The sequence below is a fragment of the Rattus norvegicus genome, chromosome 19, assembly GCF_021556685.1.
Source record: "Rattus norvegicus strain SHRSP/BbbUtx chromosome 19, alternate assembly SHRSP_T2T, whole genome shotgun sequence".
In the NCBI taxonomy this organism is placed as follows: Eukaryota; Metazoa; Chordata; class Mammalia; order Rodentia; family Muridae; genus Rattus; species Rattus norvegicus.
The window spans coordinates 32,906,876-32,928,151 of NC_141552.1; the positions used below are offsets into that span (position 1 = coordinate 32,906,876).

At 48.9% G+C, this 21,276-nt stretch overlaps 1 protein-coding gene across 2 annotated transcripts in view; it reads right to left on the bottom strand.

Moving 5' to 3' along the window:
* The window catches only part of Nod2 (nucleotide-binding oligomerization domain containing 2), a 40,409-nt gene that overhangs the window by 11,297 nt on the left and 7,836 nt on the right, over positions 1-21,276 (bottom strand). The window contains exons 3-9 of one of the 2 annotated variants that reach the window (NM_001414911.2): positions 15,725-15,830; positions 10,905-12,717; positions 6,222-6,305; positions 5,968-6,051; positions 4,014-4,097; positions 1,683-1,766; positions 1,148-1,231 (exon numbers count right to left, since the gene is read on the bottom strand). In NM_001414911.2, the coding sequence (NP_001401840.1) occupies positions 1,148-1,231; positions 1,683-1,766; positions 4,014-4,097; positions 5,968-6,051; positions 6,222-6,305; positions 10,905-12,717; positions 15,725-15,830 (2,339 nt within the window). Of the gene's footprint in view, positions 1-1,147; positions 1,232-1,682; positions 1,767-4,013; positions 4,098-5,967; positions 6,055-6,221; positions 6,306-10,904; positions 12,718-15,724; positions 15,831-21,276 lie in introns of both variants that reach the window. The other variant, XM_087594087.1, reaches the window with a different exon arrangement.

Below are 21,276 nucleotides of genomic sequence, written 5' to 3' on the forward strand. Positions count from 1 at the left end.
ACTCAAGACCAGTCTAGCTGCCTGGAAGAGGTTTAGACCAACTGAGACATCTGAAAAGGACACTTTTCAACCTCTTGAACTGCCTGCAGGCTGGGTGGTGTGCTCATTCCAAGCATTGTGAGCTGTCACCATGCTGGGGTGGGTTTTGGTGATGCAGATGTCTTTGTATCATTTCAGTTCCTTTAGGTAACTCCTTGCCCATTTTCCTATAAGTAACCCCAATTAAACTCATGGTTCTCCAAGTTGGAGCTTGGTGGTATCCATAGTTCTCTGTCTTTCATGGGCTCCTATGTGGGACACGTATCTTGCATCTCCCCAGGAAAAGTTCTGTCATACAACACCTCCACATTGTGTCTGCGGCGATCCTTTGCATGTCTGTGCTTTGCTGTTTCCTGGAGAAATCACTCGGCGTTTTCTCTCACTATTCTGTCTGGAACTGCAAAGGGACCTTACCCCCCGAGGTGCAGCTGCTGGCAGCATCTGCACGATGGATAACTTGGGTCCGCTTCAGGTGACATTCACACACTTTGTGGCTCATCATTCAATGATCCCAAACTCCTTTCACCTTCCGAGGTGGCCTTTGACCCTAACAGCCAGTGTGTTAAAGAACTCCAACTCATTTGGAAATACTAACCTTCACAAGGACTAGTACTAGTACTAGTACTCCTGGTACTACAGTTGCAGTTGTTAGCAGCTGTGTAGTAGCAGTAACCTCACTGCTACAATGGCTTTGCATTTATGGAACACATATACATATGGCAAGCACTATATTAAGCACATACACACATGGCAGGCACTATATTAAGTTCTCTACCCGCACTACCTTCCTTAATTCTTAAAAAACCGTCTTTCTGGAGCTGGGAGCATTCTGGCTTTCGGTTCTCAGGTAGAAACCTGGAATCTGGGGAATCACTTTAATTTGCCTGCTTGATTCCAGAGGTTTGTGGTCTTTACCATTACGGCATGTTCATAGATGAACCAGCAAGCCAGCATATCCACATAGATAAAAAGAGTCAGCAGTGAAGCACCAGGCTCTGCAGGCTTCACAGGACTCAAAGCCAAATTCGACTGATTACTCAGTCATCCAGCCTTGTGTTGCCCACACGACCCTCCGTGGGTGAGGCTAAGCAATCCCCCCGTAACTCACCAGAGCTCCTCTAGTGACTTGTTCTTCTCCAGCATCAGGGCTAGGGCGTGGGCACCCACGCTGCCAATGTTGTTTCCTACCAGGCTAGACATAATCATGGAGCAAAAATGAATCAGAATAGAGGGGGACCTCAGAGACCAACTGACCTGTGAAGGGCGAGTGAATGGTGTCCCCCACCCCCATCCTAAACATACAATTGATTACAGCGCCCCCTGAAGGCCAGGAGCAGCCTCTAAGCCCTCCCCAACTGGCCAGCCATTTTCAATGGCTTAGCATGAGTCCTTAAGATAAATATAATGGGTTTAACTGATAGCCTTCTGTTTACTGATAAGGAACCATGACCCTAAATGGAGGGAGAATCACCTCCAAATTCACCCCCAAATCCTCAAGTTTCCTGATCCCAAACCCATGGGTCTTTCTTCCTTATTTTGCTCCCTAATACAAGGGAGCGCATACAAAGTTCAATGAGCTTCAAAACTGTCTCAGCCACCTAGCTCCCCCATGACAATGACATGACACACATTTTGCAGCTTACCTGAGCCACTTTAGCCTCTGGTGATCAGCCACAACTTCAGCCAGGGCTTGGGAGCCCTTATCACCTACACTGTTGCCCCAGAACCTGAGGTGACAATAGGGTGTGTTTTAGGTGTTTGCTCATGTGCTTCTGTAGCGCCACTCCATCCCAGGGAGGTCTCAGAGGTCCCAGCAACGTGGACCTAGCACAACTTTTTGGGTAAGAGGACCAAACTCCACTCAGAGTTTTCAGTGGCCTTAAAGTCTTTAACAAACATTCATGGACCCACCCCTCAGCGAGGGGACACTCACCCTCAGTAGTAGTTCACAGGGTTGTGATTTTTTTTTTCCTTCCTGACATTTAGTCCAGATTTGCTTCCTGCTAGCTATCACCTATTACAAGTCTCTAACTATTCTCAGAGACGACCCAGAACAATGCTAACTCTTCCTGGACAAGCTGGCCTTTCATCTCTTTCTCCTCCTTAATCCCCGCTGTTCCTATGCCGTCCAAGTCCTTCGCCTTCTGAACTACTGTCCCACTGTAGGTTGGAAACAGATCTCACATTCTGGCCCATCCATTCAGAGACTTGCCCCGGAATGCAGATACGTATAGATGAACAAAGAGAGCTGTACAGGTGGGCATAGCACTTTCTATGCACTCTGTGAAATAGTTAATGAAGTTGGTTGCCAACTTCAATAGGCTGAGAAATACTTCAGACATACAGCCCACCCCTGTGGGCATTTTAGAGTGATTTCAGCAACAGTCCGATGGCATGAGTGGTAATGAGCTAACCAATTACTAAATCCCTTCATGGAGTCATCATATGACAACATTGGTGGCGGGCGGTGAAACAGGAGTATGGCCCATGAGAAGGTCACCTGGGGTATGTGTCCTTTGGCCCATGGATTGCCCTGAGTCTCTTCCTACATTCTACCTCCACTTGCTAGTCTTGAAGAGGTCAGCTGTTCTTTGCCACAAGTCCCTGCCACCATGATGTTCAGTTCAAGCTTAAGGGGCCAAACAATAATGAACTAAACCCTCTGAAACTGTCAGTCAAAAATAAACCTATCTTCCCTAAATTGTCTATGTCAGACACTCTAGTTCTCGCAACAAAGAGGTAACCAATACATTAGATTAGGTATAGACTGAGGTGAGGCTTTATGAGAACACTGCTCTGTAGATAAAACACTATGATAAGACCACAGAAAAATCTGGAAACATCCAACGTGCACATCAATAGGTGAGTGTCAAACAGATTACGTAAAGGCACCCCACCGGTGGAATGCCGTGCAACTCTTCTTTTTTTTTTTTTTTTCTTTTGGAGCTGGGGACCGAACCCAGGGCCTTGCGCTTCCTAGGCAAGCACTCTACCACTGAGCTAAATCCCCAACCCCGCAACTCTTCTTAAAATGAGCTCACACTGGTCTGAAAGATGCCCATGCTGTGTTGTGAAGCAAGAGGAGGGGCCAGGCTTACAGGGCAATTTGCATCTTATGAAGGTGTTTAGGGTTTTATCTCAGTTCCCCACCATCCCTGACCCAGACAGGTGTCTTTAAAAGATGTTAAATGGAAGCCAGGCATGGTGGCACACGCCTTTATTCCCAGCATTCAGGAGGCAGAGGCAGGTGGATCTCTGAGTTCAAGGCCAGCCTGGTCTACAGAGTGAGTTCCAGAGCAACCAGGGCTACACAGAGAAACTCTGTCTGGAGCACCATAAAAGTTAAATGGGACATAAATGTCCAGTTGTGACGGGTGAGACCTCAGGCAGAAGGGAGCCCCATGGGAATAAGGCCTTGCTTCTTGTATGTTCTGTTGCCGCTAACACAGCTGGAAAGGGTGCTGACTTCAGATTAGCACAGTGTCCTCCCTGGCCCACACTGAGTTAATGGGCAACCAGCCTGCCAGAGCAATGGGTCGAAACATCTGGGCCCTGGAGTTACCCTCTCTTCCTATGTCTCAGATCCCACAATCCACAGTTCATGACAACCAACCCCTCCCTTGGAAGCACAGTATCAGATATGTTTCCACACGAACCCTGGTGTTCTTGAGAAGTATAAGGTACTTCCCAGGATAGCCCAGCACTGAGCACTCCTGAGGATAAGGCAGCTCAGGTCCCCAGTTCAAGACACAGCCCTCTTCTCCCCACCCTCAATACCATGAATCTCCCACTTACCAGGTGAGGCGGTGAGCACGGAGGCGGCTCAGAAGCAGCCTGGCAGCACACACTCACCCCAGCCCACCCTTCCTCCATCTGGAGCCAAGGCTGCCTGCAGTGCCGAGCTCACCTGCTCCTAACATTGTGAAAGCCCCACATTCTTTCATGTGTCCCCTCTATCTCTGAACCAAACCTACCCCAGGAACTGCAGGGAGGTGTTGCTCTTGAGTCCCTGGGCCAGCACCTCAGCCCCAGCAGCAGTGATGTGATTGTTCCCCACCCTGGAAGGAAGACAGAGGATCAAGGAAGGCAAGGCAGGCTGGCACCTGGCCTCTCCTGGGGTGTACAGTTAACATGCTGCTCAGCAAGTGGTTCCTGCCACTTGGGTATCATTTTCCAAGTAGGTCTGGGTGGGAGTCATAGCAGGAAGCCGTCCTAGCCTCGATTCCTGATTTCCCTAGGGAATTGTCACATCTTTCATTCTTGGTCTCAGCCATCCTCAGTATACACCCTAGCATACTCTCCACCCTCACCCCCCTGATTTCAAACCCACTGTCACCAGGGGTGGCACTGGCCTATTCAGAAGGGACCTGGAAAAAGGAGTTATCAGAGTGTTCAACAACACCAAGGACACTGAGGAGGAAGGCAGGCAGGGTCACAAGAGCAAGGACAGGACCACAAAAAGGCTCGCCCATAGCTAGAGCTAGCCTCTTCCAACAGTTCAGAGCTGCCACCCATGAGGCAAGCTTTTCAGAATAGATACAAATCAATTTCCTCTTTCCAAGGCACTTGAAACCACCGTGGCTCACAATCATGTAGGGTAAGTATGGCCATCTCGTTCTAGAAAGCATAGGATACCAAGAAAGTAACCTGAGACTTTTACTGGGCAAGGTAGATTCGAGACCACCCCGTGGCCTCACGAAGTCTCTCAGAGGTGCACCGAAGACCAAACTACTTCCTCCCACCTATTTCCTTCATGCAGGGTCAGTCCCCAGCCTCCACAGCTCCCTCCTCATTCTCCCACCCGTGGGCATTTTCTGCTCCTGTAGTCCTTTCTCTGAGCACTGAACTAACATAAGGATACACAAGCTGGAAGCTTACATAATTTACCCACGATCCTTCAGTCTCTCGGCTTACTATATAAAGCATGCACTGTACTGTACCAGCTCTTTATGTGCGTTAGCTCTCTCCTGACAGCCTTTCAGATGGCTGTAAATATGATCCCCATTTTAAGGAAAGAGAAGGGGACAAAGACATCTGATTCAAATAGCTCACACAGTTAATAAGGATTCAGATCTCCGAGTTTCTAGATTCCCACCAGGAGACAGCCTAGCTCCAGAGTCTGCTTTCAGCCACAATGAAAGCACCATAGACTGGTCACAAACCTAGGCCTCCAGCGCTGAGTCCAGTGGGCTGGACCAGATGAGACTCGGGGGAGCAGGTGGCAGTGGTAAAACAGAGCTTTTTGTTCAAAGTGGCACCTGTGGCTGAGGCTTCTGTAGCCCTGAGATGAGCTATGTGGCCAAATTTTAAAATGGGATCTCTCATTCCCAAAGGCAGCCAGCAGGCAGAAAATAGGAAATGGAGCTGTCCTTCACTGTCTGCTTCACAAATTATAAAAGCCATGAATACCAGAGAGAGAGAGAGAGAGAGAGAGAGAGAGAGAGAGAGAGAGAGAGAGAGAGAGAGAGAGAGAGAGAGAGAGACTTGAGATCAAGAGACTAAAGAGAGGCATTAAGCACTTGGCAGTGTTTCTGTCAATCTCAGGTAGGAAAGCAATTCAAATCGAGGGCAGGAGCATCAGATGGAATTTTAAACCTTGCTTGACGAGTGCTGAGGAAGCTCTGGGAACATTTCAGCACCTGGGTACCACAGCTGTGGTGGTTAAGAACAGTAAGCACAGGTTCCGTGTATACCAGAAAGAACTCAAAATCATAGCCACTGGGAGAGGGGAGGCTTAGAAACTTTCCACCCCAGGAACCCAACTTCCAAAAGACAGGATCTCCTCAGCCTCGGCAGAGCAGAGTGCACCACCGGATCTAAGAAATGAGCTCAAAGTAAGACCCTTTCCTGGATGCAGTCAGGGATCACCAGCCACTGTGGGTCACGGACCAGATCACCTAAACTGAGCTCTGGGAATGTCGGGCTCACCTCAGAGATAGGAAGTTCTGCTTGTGTGCAAGGAGCTTGGCCACGGAGGAGGCACAGCCATCAGTGAGTTTGTTGTTGAAGAGACTGCTGGGTTCCAGGAAAGACAGACACAAAGCACATAACCAGTGAGCTCTCAACCCAGAGAGTCCTCCTCTCTTCCCAGGAGCCATCCCGCATCCTCATGCTGGGTCACACCCGCCCCACCCCATCACCCACCCATAGCCGCCTCAGTGGCCGTGCCCAGTCCGACTCACGCTAGCTTCTGCAGCTGTTCACAGCGAAGAGCACACTCAACCAGCGTGCGGGCACCTCGATCGGAGATGTTGTTATCTCGCAAGCTGAAAAAAGACATGGTTGGTTCAGTTAAAAGTAGAGCCGATGAGACAAACCCCCAAGGAGACTCTCGCCTTCAAATGACAACCTCCTGGGAACCGGAAGGGCAGAGTACCCCATGCAGATAGAGAGCCCCCCATCCTCCCCGCCCCAGAATCCCTACCCAGGGGAGCTGGCGATAAGGGACAGTCCAAGGACTGGGGACCCTGAGCCCTAACTAAAGAACACCGGGGTCTTTGAGAAGCCATGGAGTTGATTTCAAACCCAGTTCCCATCTTTGCAAGAAAGTGACCATGACAATCACCCCATAGAAGACTGTGAGCTGTAGAAGAGTTGACCTGTGACAGGAGCAGCCAGAACAGGATGAGTGGAGCATGCAATCTACAGTCCAGCTAGACAGACACGAGTATCTCAAACCTTGGAAACATACCTAAGTTAACGAGCACTGTCTGCCTGCCCTTTGATCACCAAAGCCCTGAATGTGGATGAGCCCCATAGCTCCTCTAGGGACCCTGGATCACAAGGTCATCTGAGAGCCTCCCTAAATCACAGGCTCCTATGTAGAGCTGGCAGCCCAGGGATATGCACTCGGTGAGTTCAGAACCGGTGTAACAACTATTCCCACTATTCGTTCCTTTCTGGCAAGTGTGGGCAGTCCTAGATAGATAGTTTCCAGCTCAGACACCAGTCCCCCTCAGCTGGATGCCCTGGCCTTGACCAGCTAGTTACTATCTCTCCTACTGGGTTTTCTGTTGCTGTGATAAAATACTGTGAACCAAAAACAAAACAAACAAACAACACCAACAGAAACTTAATAGAATCAAGAGTGTTTGTTCTGGCTACCCCAGAAGGATAAGAGTCTATAATAGCAGGGAGGCGTTGGCATCAGGTGAGCCTGGTGGATGGATCATGAAAGCTTACATCTCCGATGGTAAGCACAAAGAGAGTGAGCTCCATACGGTAGGAGTCTACACTCTCAAAGCCTGCCTCCTGCAACGCTGACCCTCCAAAACCTCCCAAAGCATCACTGCCAACTTGGGGGACCAAGTGTTCAAATACCTGCCCCTATTGGTGTGTGGGGCAGGGAGGGATTCTCATTCAAACAATGAGGCTAGCTATCTGCAGGTCCCTGCACCTGCAAGAAAGAAATGGCCACCTCAGCAAACTGTGCCCATACAGCCACCCCCCCTCAAACACCGTACATGGTAAGGGCTCCCTGAAGCCACCAGTGCTTTCCATGTGCCAGGCGCTGCTGTGAACCACCCAACAGTAACATCCTTAATTTCACCTCAAGCCCATGGAGTAGGCCCTGCTGATGCGTCCTCAAGAGAGAGAATGTGTGATTTTGCTGGGGTTGCACAGTGTGGAAAGGGTTGAGCTAGAGCAGTCTGGCTGCAAACCTGCCCTTAAGCACAGCACGGTGCAGCCTCCCCGGGGGCTTTTCTGGGGCTCTCGGGGGAAGTGGTTTTCAGGCTGCAGGTTGTATGCCCTATTAGTGAGTCCGACAGACAATTCGGAAAGTCTTGAGCAGGATTTAAGGGCTGAAGTAGGGCAGATGAAAGAAAACAGGGTGAGTCAGAGCTAATGAAGGAAGTCATCTCGCAAACCTCCCGTTTCAATTCTACACGCCCCTGGGTCTGTGCGTTCTCTCTGGGAGGGGAACTGAAAACTGAAACCATCACCCTCGAGGCAAAGAGAGCAGAGTCTGAAGAAGCCTACAGAGGAGATTTGCATATAGGGTTTCTTAGAGACCAGGATTTCAGTTGGCATGGAAACCCTTCGGGTGGGGAGGATGCAGACTCACACTGTAGGAGAGAAGCTGCCCCTTCTTGCCTTCTGCTTTCTTTCCTCTCTCTATGTGGCTGTGTTACACACACACACACACACACACACACACACACACACACACACTCACACACACACACACACACACACACACACACACACACACACACACTGCTAACTTCTCAGTTGTACAGAGGTAAAGAACAGTAGAGCTTGGTCAAGGGCTTTAAGTGCTGTGTTCAGCTTTCTCTCACTTACGTAATCCCTGAGGTGATTAACTTAAAAAGCCAAAAGGTTCCTTTTGACAACATGTTTGGAGATGTCAGTCTGTCTGCTGGCTTTCCTGCTTTGGGGCCTGCATCAAGGCAGCATATAGTGACAAGGAGGGCAAACGGTGTATGTCTCCGGGAAGGGGTAAGGGTAAAGGAATGAGCTGGGCTCCCATAACCCCTTACAAGGGCACATCTCCAATAACCTACAGACTTTCCACAATGGCCCCCTTCTTAAACACTTCACCTCCCAACACACAGACCCTTGAGGGGCATACATCCAGACATGGCAACTCCTCAGGATAAAAAGAATCAGCTGATTCCTGCAGAGCAGGGCTTCTCACAGGGCAAGACTTCTGGCATCTGAACAAGGGTCCATGCTTGTTACTTACAGGTTCCAAACCCTCCCCAACTCCCCCAAACCCACCCTCTCCCAGACACTCCCCACCACTCAAGCCTACTGAACAGGAATTACACAGCCCAGGAACCTCCGAATCAACACGCATCTTTTCATGATGCTACTCGACCACCAGAAATTAGAACCAGGCCTGGACTCCTTTTCTCTGAAAACAGACAGACCCACAGCCTCCCAGACATTTGGACCCATCGGCATGTCATAGAATCATATGAACATTCTTAATCATGGAAAAAGGACCATTTAAAACTTCCGGGGATGGGCACTGAGTTTGGTAGACTGTCTCTGCAACTCGTACTGATGGGGGAGGCAGAAAGATCTTAAGTTTGAGATCAGATCCACTTGGACTAGCTGAAGCCCCACTTAAAATTAAAGATCCTGAGACGACTTGCTCTGAGGAGCATCCAGGCCACTGTACCTGGCCTTCCGAGGTTGTGGTTGAAAAGTACTGACCCACTAGCCAGGAAAATGTACACCCTTACTTCTACCAGAGCAACTTCAAAACCCAGGGCTCCAAATTCCCAATTAAGGTCCCATGCAGCTCTATTCCCAGGGACATGGCACACTGTACAGATCATTTTCCTAGCCAAATTCATGCTCTTCTCTTGGTTCTAGGTGCTGGGAGGTAGATACTCTAAGATGATATCAGGCAGGCTCGGTCAGCACACAGCACAACACTTGAAAGGCAAGGGGCAGAGAGAAAGGCTCTCTTACCTCAGATGCATCCCTTCCTACAGCTCCTCCCCAGGTCCTCCTCTCAGCCAGCAACTCTTCCCTTGCTTCAGGCTTTTCCCTAGAGCTCTTCCTAATTCCCATCCACAACTCTACAGTCCCTTCCGCAGACTTTCCCCCTATTTCCCAACTTAGGGCTGCGTCTGTTTCCTCAAGACCCCGTTGTAACTATCCATGTTTCTATTATACAGTTATTGTATACAATGGAGCTATACATTAACTCCATAAACAGCACATCATATTAAGCTATAAACTTGCAACCACGTCCCTATACAAGAGTTAGTTAAGTCAACACGGAGTTTCACACAGGTGTCTGTGTGCTGTGGCTTTGCCTTGGAGCAGCTAAGCCACCGAACACAGAGAGGAATCTTGCCTTTTGTCAAGCTCAATTAAGTTTATCTGCAAGGAGAGCCAAAGCCCCAGGAGGCTGTTCCTAGATCTTACCTGTAATGTACAACTTCCCCTTTCTGATATGCTCTAAATAAATAGCAGGCTACCGCCTTCCATGACAAATGAGAAGGAAAGTTGTGGGGAGGGGCATGCTGGTCACTATATCTACAGACACAAAACTCGGTGTGGGACCTCAAGGATTCCCCAGAGCAGTGGGAGCCCATCCAGAGACGGGGCCAGGAGATTTGAAACCAAAAAGGCATGGTTTGTGAAAACCACCCTTGTTGCCTGTATGATTATGACAAGTTATTTGACTTCTCTGAACCTCAAGGAAAGGGAAGAATGGTGGGGTGCTAATGGCTGTGCTGGGTCCGGCATGGTTGTAGGAATAGATGGGGTTATTCCAGGAAGTACAGCACAGCGCCTAGCACGAAACTTCAAGTATGGCTCTGATGGTCAATCTTGGTTGTCAACTTGACACACCCGGGAAAAAGGAGTCTCAGTTGAGGGATTGCTTCCTGTGACCCCATCAGACTGGCCGGTGATCATGTCTCTGGGTCATTTCCTTGACTGCTCATTGCTGGAGGAGGTCCCAGCTGACCATGACAGCATCCCTAGGCGGGTGGGCCTGGTGTGCACTTAAAAGCTAGCTAAGCAAGCCAGAAGAAGCAAGTCAATAAACAGTACTCCACCACAGTTTCTTCTTCATGGTCCTGCTTCCATTGATGATTGACTGTAACCTATCAAATGAATAAACCCTTTCCTCCCCAAGCTGCTTTTGGTCAAAATATTATTATCACGGCAATGGAAAACAACCTAAGACTATAGCTATCGTTACTTGTCCCGAAACTAAGGCCCAGAAGAGGAGAGGGGCTGGCTGGTGTTGGATGAAGAGTGGCAGATGTGGAATCGGACCCAGACTCCTGGATCCCAACAGTGTGCTATGCTTCTACATCTAACCTTGACAGTAGCATTTGCCACAGGCCCAATCAGCAAGACCTTGCCACACTCACTACAGAGCTGTGCAGACGCCGAGGCATGGCAGCAGCTGTTCCACTCCGACATCGCCAACGGAGTTGTGGTCCAACTGCAGGGCCACAGGCCGCTGCAGATGCTGCAGCACAAAGGCCAGGGCAGCGCACTCTGCAGGGCCCACCCTGCAAAACGTCAACTTCAGGTGCCCAATGTCCAAGCGACGGACAGCCTCCCGGGCCAACTGCACCTCCTGCATCTCGTACAGGCTCCGGATGAGCCAAATGAAGCCGGGCATAGCATGCATGCTCTTGGTCTCACCGGGCACGGCCGGCGGGATGGAATGGAAGTGCTCCCGGAGGCTGTGTGCCAGGCAGGAGCGGGCACGGGCCTGACGCTGGAGCAGCACCCTCTCAGGGACCTGGCATGCAGCCAACAGGTCCCGATGCTGCTGGGACAACAGACCCGCTAGGAAGGCTGCTGTGATCTGCAGGTTGTGCGGCTCAGCCTTCTGCAGCAGAGCTGCTTGGCCGCCCTTGACTCTGGAGCCCTGGATACACAGGTTGGGCAGCAGCCTTAGCAGCAGTGAGTTGCCCGGCCGGCCGCAGCTGAAGAGGTGCTTGAGAGAGGCCGCCGATGTGTCAGCACTGACAGCCAAGTAGAACGCGGCAAAAAAGCACTGGAAGGTAATGTGCAAGAATTCCAGGGGTGCCTTGCTCCCGGGCACCACACTTTGGGCGCGTACCAGGAAACCAAGAGAAATATCCTCAGAGTCCACCTGTGCTGCCTGCAGCTGCTGGGCTGAGAACACATAGCAGCTCATGGCCAGGCCCTGGAGAGCCAGGTGGCCAAGGTGCAGGAGGGTGGAGAGCCGGCTTTGGAGGAGTCCAGGTCCCAGACCAAGGGGGAAGGAGTCCGGAGGGGAGGCGTGCAGCAGGAAATGCTGTAGGATCAAGAGGTACATGTCCGTGCTGGTTGTTGGGAAGCCCCTGTTCTGTAGCAACAGCTCTCGGTGACATCTGGACACCATCCATGAGAAGACAGGGAGGTGGCACAAACCGTGCAGGGCTGAGGTAGCTTGGATCAGGTGGATGAGGCGGTCTGCCACCCCGGGTTCCCGGTGGTGCTTTCTCAGGTACAGTTTGATGCCCTCTTCGGAGAAGCCCTTAAGGTGGCACTCTGTCCGGACGAACTTTCTGAGGAGCGCTGACACGGCGTCTGGACGGCTGGTCAGTACCTTGCAGGCATTCTTCAGCAGGTTCCCCTGAAGAAGGTTGAAAAGCAGAGTCTGGACTGACGTGGGGTCGAGCGGAGAGCAGTGGCGCTCCCGGTCTGTGAACCGGAACTTGAACTCATCCAAGCCATCAAAGGTTAACAGGACACGGTCAGGATGGTCAAGGAGGAACTGGAAGACGTCATCCTGACCGACATCAGGCCAACAGCAATGCTCAAAGAGCAGTGTCCTCAGGGACAGAGGTTTGGTCATGCATTGCAGCTGCCGGCAGCTGAATGGGAAAATGAAGAGGAACTCTCGGAAGTTCTGCCCTGATGCCCACAACAAGTGCAAACGTTGCAGAAGGGTGCTCTTGCCGCTGCCCGCTTCGCCCACCACCAGTATAGTGTCGGCGTCTTTGTTCAGGTGGCCGTGGGTTCCAAAGAGTTCCTCCAGGCCCAGGGTGGCAGGGCTCTTCTGCAAGGCCCCCGCTGTGCCCACCTCTGTCCGCAGCTCTAAGGTGTTCTCCGTGTAGATATCCTCCAGGCAAAGATTCTCCGACCCATCGTAAGTACTGAGGAAGCGAGACTGAGCTGACACCATGGTCCTCAGCTTAGCAGTGAACTTCTGACACTCAGCAGCTAGGATACAGAAAAGGCGAATGAGGTTGAGACGGTGGTCACAGTGGGACCCGCACAGAGAGTAACCTGCGTGGGAGACGCAACGTGTGGAAGGTCTAGAGGGCATCTATCCTGTCTTACTCACTTATAAGCTGAGGGTTTGGGGGGACAGCCCCAGAAGTTTCCTAAATCTGGGTCTTCCCCTGCAAAGATATGGCCAAACAAGGATGGCACATGCCACCTGGTCAGTATAGCATCCAACATTGGCCACTGTCATACTTAATGTGCACACCTGAAGGGACCAGGGAGTTACAGGATCTGTATCCTGATTGTCTATCCCTGTTGGATGGACCGAGATACCCTTTAGTGTCTACTGTTAATTCCTGAAGGAAAGTAGAAGGGAGCAGGGCTTAGGTCTCCAAATTCTGAAGTCTGATACTTGGGCCTACCGTTTCCACAGCAAGCCCCTTGGCTGTGCTAGGATACAGTGCTCTTATCCGTAGACATAAGGACTATTAAGACTTTCATTTGAAATGTCCCCATCAGCTTGTGTGTCTGAACGCTTGGTCCCCAGCTAATAGTACTGTCTTAGAGATAGAGCCTTTAGGATACAGGGCCTCAATGGCTGATAGGGTCCCCACTGGGGAGTAGGACTCAAAGGTTATGGCATGGCCAACTGCCACCTAAGTTCTCTTCTTTCATTACAGTTACTGTAATGAAATTGGCCTCTCCTGTTACCTCTCCTTGAGTCAAGCTGCAACCAGCCACCAACCCTCCTGGCCATGATGTACAGTCCTAAAAACTGGGAGGCAAAATAAACCTTCCCCTCTCGAGTTAATTCTGTCAGACGTCTGTACTACCAGGAAAGTGGCCACAACTGCAGCGTCCAAATCTGATTCGTGGCCCCCGTGTCTGTGCTATCTTATATGGCTAAACGGATTAGTCAGACCGAAAGGCCAACTCTGAGACCTCAGCATCACCAGGAGCCAAATCCTCCTTAAAACCTTCTGATCGTTCCTTCCTGCCCCCCTTCCTCCTCTTGCCTGTCTGCATCCAGGGCTTTACTGCCAAAGCAAAGCACCTCCTAATGAGAACTCAGTTCCCCTTTCAAGAAATGGGGAAGTGCTGGTCAGAGGCTGAGGCTGGCACGATGTCATAGGACATCATAGGATGTCAACATCTTCACCCCACCATGGCCTCAATGACCCTGGGAAAACACCAGCCTGCTTGTTCTCAACTCAGAGGCAAGCAAGTTCTTGTCAGAGAGCTCTTAGGCCACTGGAGTGCCAGCAGAGACAAAGGAAGCAGGCACCCCGGGCTGGTGTTATTTCTCATCTTCTGTTTTGAGAAAGGGTGACAGTATGGAGCCCAGACTTCCCTCACACTTGCAGGCTTCCTGCCTGAGCCCCACTGTGTGCTGGGATTATAGGCTTTGACACAGCCGGTATTCGAGGCTCCCAAAGTCGAGGGTCCATGTAGCTCTTTCTATTCTTTGGCTCCGTTAGGAGCACTGGCCATATAAAGACACACAGTCCCCTTTCCAATGCCATGATTTAGGACCCCAGCTTCTAACCACTACCAATATCACTAAAAGCTTTAAAACAGACCTGGTCCTGGATGATGGCCTAATGGGTAAGAGTACTTGTTACCAGCCTGGTGACCTGAGTTCAATCTCCAAAATTATGATGGAGGAGACAGCCACTCCTGCAGGCTGTCTTCTGATCTCCACGTACATGCCATGGCGCACCCACATGCATGTGCACACACACACACACACACACACACACACACACACACACACGCACACACGCACGCACGCACGCACGCACAGGCATGTACACTTACACACAGCCACACACAAATAAAATAAACAAGTAGGCAAAATGAAAGTTGATTAGAGTGAAGTAAAGAACGTCTCTCGGGCTGGAGAGATGGCTCAGCAGTTAAGAGCACTGACTGCTCTTCCAGAGGTCCTGAGTTCAATTCCCAGCAACCACATGGTGGCTCACAGCCATCTGTAATAGGATCTGCTGCCCTCTTCTGGCGTGTCTGAAAACAGTGACAGTGTACTCATATAAATGAAATAAATCTTTAAAAAAAAAAAAAAAAAGAACGTCTCTCGTTTTCATAAAAATAATAATAAACTCGGGGTCTTATGACTTCCAACTTGATATTGAAATGGAAGATGGCTTTGAACTACTGATCTTTCTGCCTCTACTTACAGATGTGTACAACCATGTCCGCCTGCTTAACTGTCATCTTTAGAAGCATCCTGTGTCAGGGTACTGTCTAAGGCCAGTTACACTTGAGGACACTGTCAGCCAATACCCGCCAAGGGCCATACTGGCTACAATACAGAGAATCCATCTCCTGTTCTTGGATGAAACAGTATACACCTGAGTGCTTGTTTCTGCATAGAGGGTGAGGCCAGAATGATAACCCCTTCCATTAGCTATAGTTCTCAAATAGAGAAGGACACTACAGTCAGATCCATCTTCCTGTTTCTTGTCACCCAAGCCTCAATTTCCCCATCTTTGAAATGGAACACAGCAACTACCCACTTCTCAGGACTGATGGCAAATGGCGATGAATTTCCATAAAGTGCATGCCAGGCTGCCTGGAACATTTCAGCTGTGCCATCCGGGGCCTCTCTCACTGCTCAGATGAGCATGCCATGGATGAGACTGCACTTTCTAAATCTGCCTGGTTATGAGTTCCAGATCACAAGAAAGTAGGTTTTATGTCTGCGCCTGGTGTAGAATGCAGTTCGGACAGCAAGATGTGCCCATAGCTGGCTCTCTCTCCACATGCACTGGCTCCAGCGAGCATCATGTGGTTTGGGGAGCAGTGAAAGGGGAGAGCCACCGCGCCGTTATCTTTTCTATCGTCACTGCTGCAGGTCCCTGCGAGGCTTCAGAGACAGGAACTGAGTCTAGGGGACGTTAGGCTTCAATCCGAGGATGCTAACTGCCGTGCGCTTTGCTCTTTACCTGGGGATCTGTGTTAACCCAAAGGGGCAAATACATACCCTCGTAAGGCAGAGACAGTGAGGCTGGTAATTTCCTGACGTGCTGTAGAAGGAAGGCGGCCAGTCCATTTGCCTTCACTGCGGCGAGATCAAGCAGTCTTCTTGCCTACAGACAACAAAGGAAAGGCCATCACTGTTTTCAAGGAGACCCAGGGAGGAGGAGCAGTGTGGAAAGGTTTCTATTAGAGGTTCGACACCCCTAAACTGAAGACCCCAAATCTGAATGCTCTTAAATCCAAAACCTTTTGAGTGCTGCTAACTAGTACAATGTCATAACTGGAAAATTGAAACACCGTGTAAAATTTCCTTCCAGCCATGCATGTATGAAATATAAATGACTTCTGTCCTTAGACGTGGGTCGGGTTGCCAAGGTATCCATTGTTTATGTAAATATTCTAAACCCCCAAAAATATCTGAAATCCTTCTGGCGTCAAGCATTCAGGATAAAAGAGAAAACAGTACAATCGATACGCAGTCCTCTTCTAGCATAATGAGAGCCCAGAAAAACAACTGCGTTACCGTCTGCACTTAGCAAACAAAGATGATGTCGTCGTGGTTGGTGAGACAAACAAACAGCCAACCTGGCTCCCTCCCAAAACCCACTGAAAGAATGAATAGCTGAAAATTAAAAGCTAAAAAAGGACCAAATAAATACATGAACCTGCCAACATACAAAAGCAAAACATGATTTTGGAAGCTGCAGACCTCTGGATAGCAGGTGCTGTACCAGGTCCCATGGCCCAAATGCTTAAACTCTCTCTCTATACAGAACTCACCTTCTTCTCCAGTCTAAACTGTGCTGTGGCTTACCTGGTTAGGTATGGAACCCGCACGCCTAACTGCCCATTTTCTTCCTTTTGAATGTGTCATAAGTATACACACACACACACACACAACACACGTGTGCTGGTCAAGAATGCCAGACACATGCCTTTTCTCATCTCTGCTCAAGTCTTCTCCATTTTTCTAGCTGTTCAGGCCAGCATCTGAGGTCACCTTACAGTTCCTTCTCTGCACATTGTCAGCATGTCCTGTGGTCTCCACCTTCAAAGTACCAGAATCAAGCTGTCCGACAGAAACAGTCCAGCGCATACAAGCAAGGTATATGTGCACTGAGACCTAACAGCCACATGCTTCAGCAACAAGGGCTAGGTGTACTTCGTCACAGATCATACTTAACCACAACATCCAAAATCCTGCCATTTCAACACACTGTCAGCATAAGAAATAGTGGAACGTGTTGCTTTTTTTTTTTCTCTTTTCTGTTACGTCTTCTACAGCTGGTACATTTAGACTCCTGGTGTGGCCCAGCTATATGGCTGTGCTCAGCAGCCATGCAGGAGCAGATGTCTACATGCTATGGAGCCCTGTGTGCATGAGTCCTACTGCTGTCGTGCTCCCAAGCACAGGGCATACCATGGCTTACCTGGGAACTGTACAGCTGCCAGTCTCTGCACTGTTCCTGCCTACAGCCTACTCCCCACACCGCAGTCAGAGGAGAGTGCCTCCTTCCTACTCAGAGGAGAGTACTTTACAGGTCAGTCACACAACCCTGGTTAAAACATCCCGGCCATGGCCCTGTAGTAGAGGCCTGAGTCTAATGGTAAACTCTCCAGAGACAAAGGAGACAGCATCCTTGCCGGTGACCTTGTGAACCCAGACTGCATCTCTTGACTGCTTGACTGCCTCCTCCTCCCCTTGAATGCCCCACTTAGCATTGGCCTCCCTCCTGTTTAATGAGCATGCCCAGTATGCTCCTATTTCAGGCTAGAGTGCTAATCCCCACTGCCCGTGGCAGGCTAAAGGCTAACTCTCTCACCTACTTTAAGTCTTTGCCCAGCTTCTCCCTTCTCAGTGAGAATGCTCTAACAACCTTACAGGAAGGTGAAGTCACTACTTCACACCGTGGGGACTCTCTCCACTGCACACAGCACTTTCCAAAACTCTGCGATCTCCTATGGGCTATCCCCAGCTGAGGTGTGAGCATCACAGCAGGTTTTCTGTCTTATTCACTGACTTAGTCCCGATGATGGAGGCAGTATGAAAGGACTCCTGCTAGATGAACAGACAGATGGACAGACAGACAGACAGGAAGATGGACAGATGGGTGGGTGGATTGCTGGATGGATGGACGGACAGACAGATAGATGGATGGTTAAATACATAAGTGGATGGATGGGTGGGTTGGTGGATGGATGGACAGACAAATGGATGGATAGATGGTGAATAGATGGGTGGGTGGATGAATGGATAGATGGATAGATGGGTGGGTGGGCAGATGAATGGCTAGATGGATAGATGGGTAGATAGATGGATGCATAGGTGGCTGGACGGACAAACAAATGAATGGGCAGGTGGATGGATACATGGGTGGATGGTAGAAGACTCCTGAAGGCTAAGTCCTAAGACCAAAATGTTGCTAATGAAAAGCATGCCATGTGCACCCTACAGTCTGCCCAGAGCTCTGGCATGGCAGCATTAAGTATGTCTGTAACACAAGGAGACGGTGAAGACAAGGAACAAGTCCAAGAATTTATGACATAGAGAACCAGCCTTTCTTCCCCATCCCAAAGCACTAGCCAGCTGCTCACTGTCCCTGCCTGCCATGCTGTCTGGAGATCTGCATTCTGAATGGATGAAAAGGGAACTCAGGACAGGGAGAACCCAGGTATAATGCAACAGCCATAACCCAAAGACAGAGTTTAAATGACTGTGTAGAAAATGAATGCCAAGGTTACCTTTCCACTACCCAGGTCACTCATCCTCCAGTTTCCCAGACCTCTGCAATCAGCCTTCACCACAGGCAGAAGGATTTCTATTTGAGGAAGTTGGTAAACCCAGGAGAAAAGTTCTAAAGTTATAAACTATTATATACACTACCATTTCCTAACTACCTATGGTGGAAATCACTGTGGACAGCTTTCACCTGCTTGCTCAGTAAATTTCACAATCTGTCTTTTTAATAATAAGACACATAACCAAGACTTACCTATGCCCAAAGAAAGTATCAAATATAGGAGATCAGAGCCAATTTAATAGGGAAGAGAAGGTTTGAAGGTTTATACAGGGAGTGAGTGATGTCACACAGTGGTAGAGCGATTGTTTTGCATGTGAAAGCTCTGGGTTCCATCAATAGCACAAAAATGTATATAGCATGAATTAAACAACTCAATCAATCATACAAACAAACAAAAAAAACAGTATTATCTTGTCTACATAAAAGATTGCGTTCCCTAAACCAAGAGCAAGTCGCTGTAATAAAGAAACAGTAAAAATAGCCCTTACAGGCTGCAAGTGCCAAAGCAAAGATGAAAACTTCAAGAGTTCAGGGTTGAAAATACCACACAGAAAACTGCAAAAGGCAGCTGTGTGGGTCATGCCTGTAGTCTCAGCACTTGGGAGGACTGCCCCAAATCTGAGGCCAACCTGTGCTACATAGGAGTTCCAGGGCAGTTCAGGCTACAGGGTAAGATCCAGTCTCAAAAACAACAGTAGCAGGACACACAGTGATGGAAAACGGAAGAGAACTGGAGGGTTCATCCAGAAACTTCAGCACTCAAGCAGCTACAATTCCATGAAGAGAGAAGAAAGGGAACAACAAATTTCAGCATATTATGGACTAAAAGAAATTTTGACAGGCTTAAGAAAGAGATAGAAAATCGTCTTTGAAGTCTCAGTGGCAGCCCTAAACAGGGAAGATAATGGAGTAATGCCATGAAAATTCTAAAGGGAAATGATGGCCAGAATGTATATTAATTTACTAATTTGATTGTTTGCAGTGTTGGGAATAAAACTCAGGGTGCCACACATGCTAGCTCTTACTACTCAGGTATGACTTCAGAGCTCTTTACTTTGAGACATGGTCTTACCAAACTGACCAGACTATTCTTAAACCCACTCACTCCGTAGTACACATAGGCCTTACATTTTCTATATGCCTGCTTAGCCTTCCAGGAAGCTGGGCTTACAGGTGGGCCACTAGGATTTTATACCCAATCAAACTGCCAATCAACTATGAGGGAAGCTTTAAACACTCCGAAAATTCAATTCCTAAATTGTCTATTTAAAAAAATAGAATATTTGGAGAGGATAGATGGTCTACCCAAATGGAGTAAACCAGCCTATGTCACGGGAGGACAATGGTGTCATCCATAGAACTACTTACCCTTGACCTAGTCCTCACAGTCAGAATCAGACTTAAAGCAGACTGGGCTGCATGCTCCACTTCCCCAAACTACATTCCCAGTGACATTCTGCCCATTTGTTCACCCCAGCTCCGCCAGATGCTCCAGCTTGAACAAGCCCAGGATTTCCCTAGACTCATCAATGACATTGGCCTACTAGAAGGTCCCAAAACAGACTCCCAAGGAAGGAGAAGCTAGACACATCCCTAGTCCTGGGAGTTTCCATCTAAGAAGAAAAGGTAATATTTCTGTTTCCTGACACAATTATGTTTAGCTTGCTTCTTCTTCTTCTTCTTCTTCTTCTTCTTCTTCTTCTTCTTCTTCTTCTTCTTCTTCTTCTTCTTCTTCTTCTTCTTCTTCTTCTTCTTCTCCTTCTTCTCCTTCTTCTCCTTCTTCTCCTTCTTCTCCTCCTCTTCTTCCTCTTCTTCCCCCTCCTCCTCTTCCTCCTCCTCCTTCTCCTTCTTCCTTTTCTTTTTAATTAAATACACTTTTTGGAAATTTCTTGCAAAAGACACAAAACCATAAACGAAGGCAAAGGAATGATGAACAGACAAGTTAGATCACTGGTTGCCTCTACTGGTTAGACCTAAAGGATAGGGTATCAATAAGGCAGTTTCTTCATCTGGATATGGGGAAGTTTTTACTCTAGACATAGGAAGTTTATACACTATTTTGTAGGCGTGGTACTTTTCCCAATATAAAACTGTCATAGTTGGCTCTATGAGAGAAGCAAGCAAGTCAGAGCTTACACTGATACCTCAGCCCCATGGGCTTTAGCATCTGCATGAGTCACACGGACAGCTGGCATCACAGTTGGTGTTACCAGCCTGAGGTTTCCCAACAACTGTTATCCCCAACTGAGCAAAGCTACGCAAAGCTCTCACATCTTATGACACAAAGGGAAGTAAGTGTACACTCCTTGGAAAGAAACAGACCGAAATCCAGTTCCTAGCTAGCCCTTCTCAAACAGGCAATATGTTCTTCATTTTCAACAAACACGCCCTTCACCGCTGGAAGAATGTAGCAGGGTTTAACTGTGCCACTGGAGAGCAAGCTGGTCCACAGCCAAGTGTGCACCCTCCCTGTAATGCTCAGAAATGGGGATAAAGGGGGCTCTTTAACCCAACTTCTGCTTCCTTCCACACTTTCAGTTCCCAACCTTCAACCAATGAGAGCCACCTCTATCAAGAAATTAAAAGGTCAAATACTAGAGACATTGTCAGCTGGAGATACCATAAATGCCACCTACACGGAGTCAGAAATTGAGTCACTGAGGGAAAGAAAGCCACAGATCCCAGGATGCCAGAGCTGAGGAGCTAAGACAAAGCAGGTTCTAATCACTTTACTTCAAGCCGTGGGGCCCCTCTG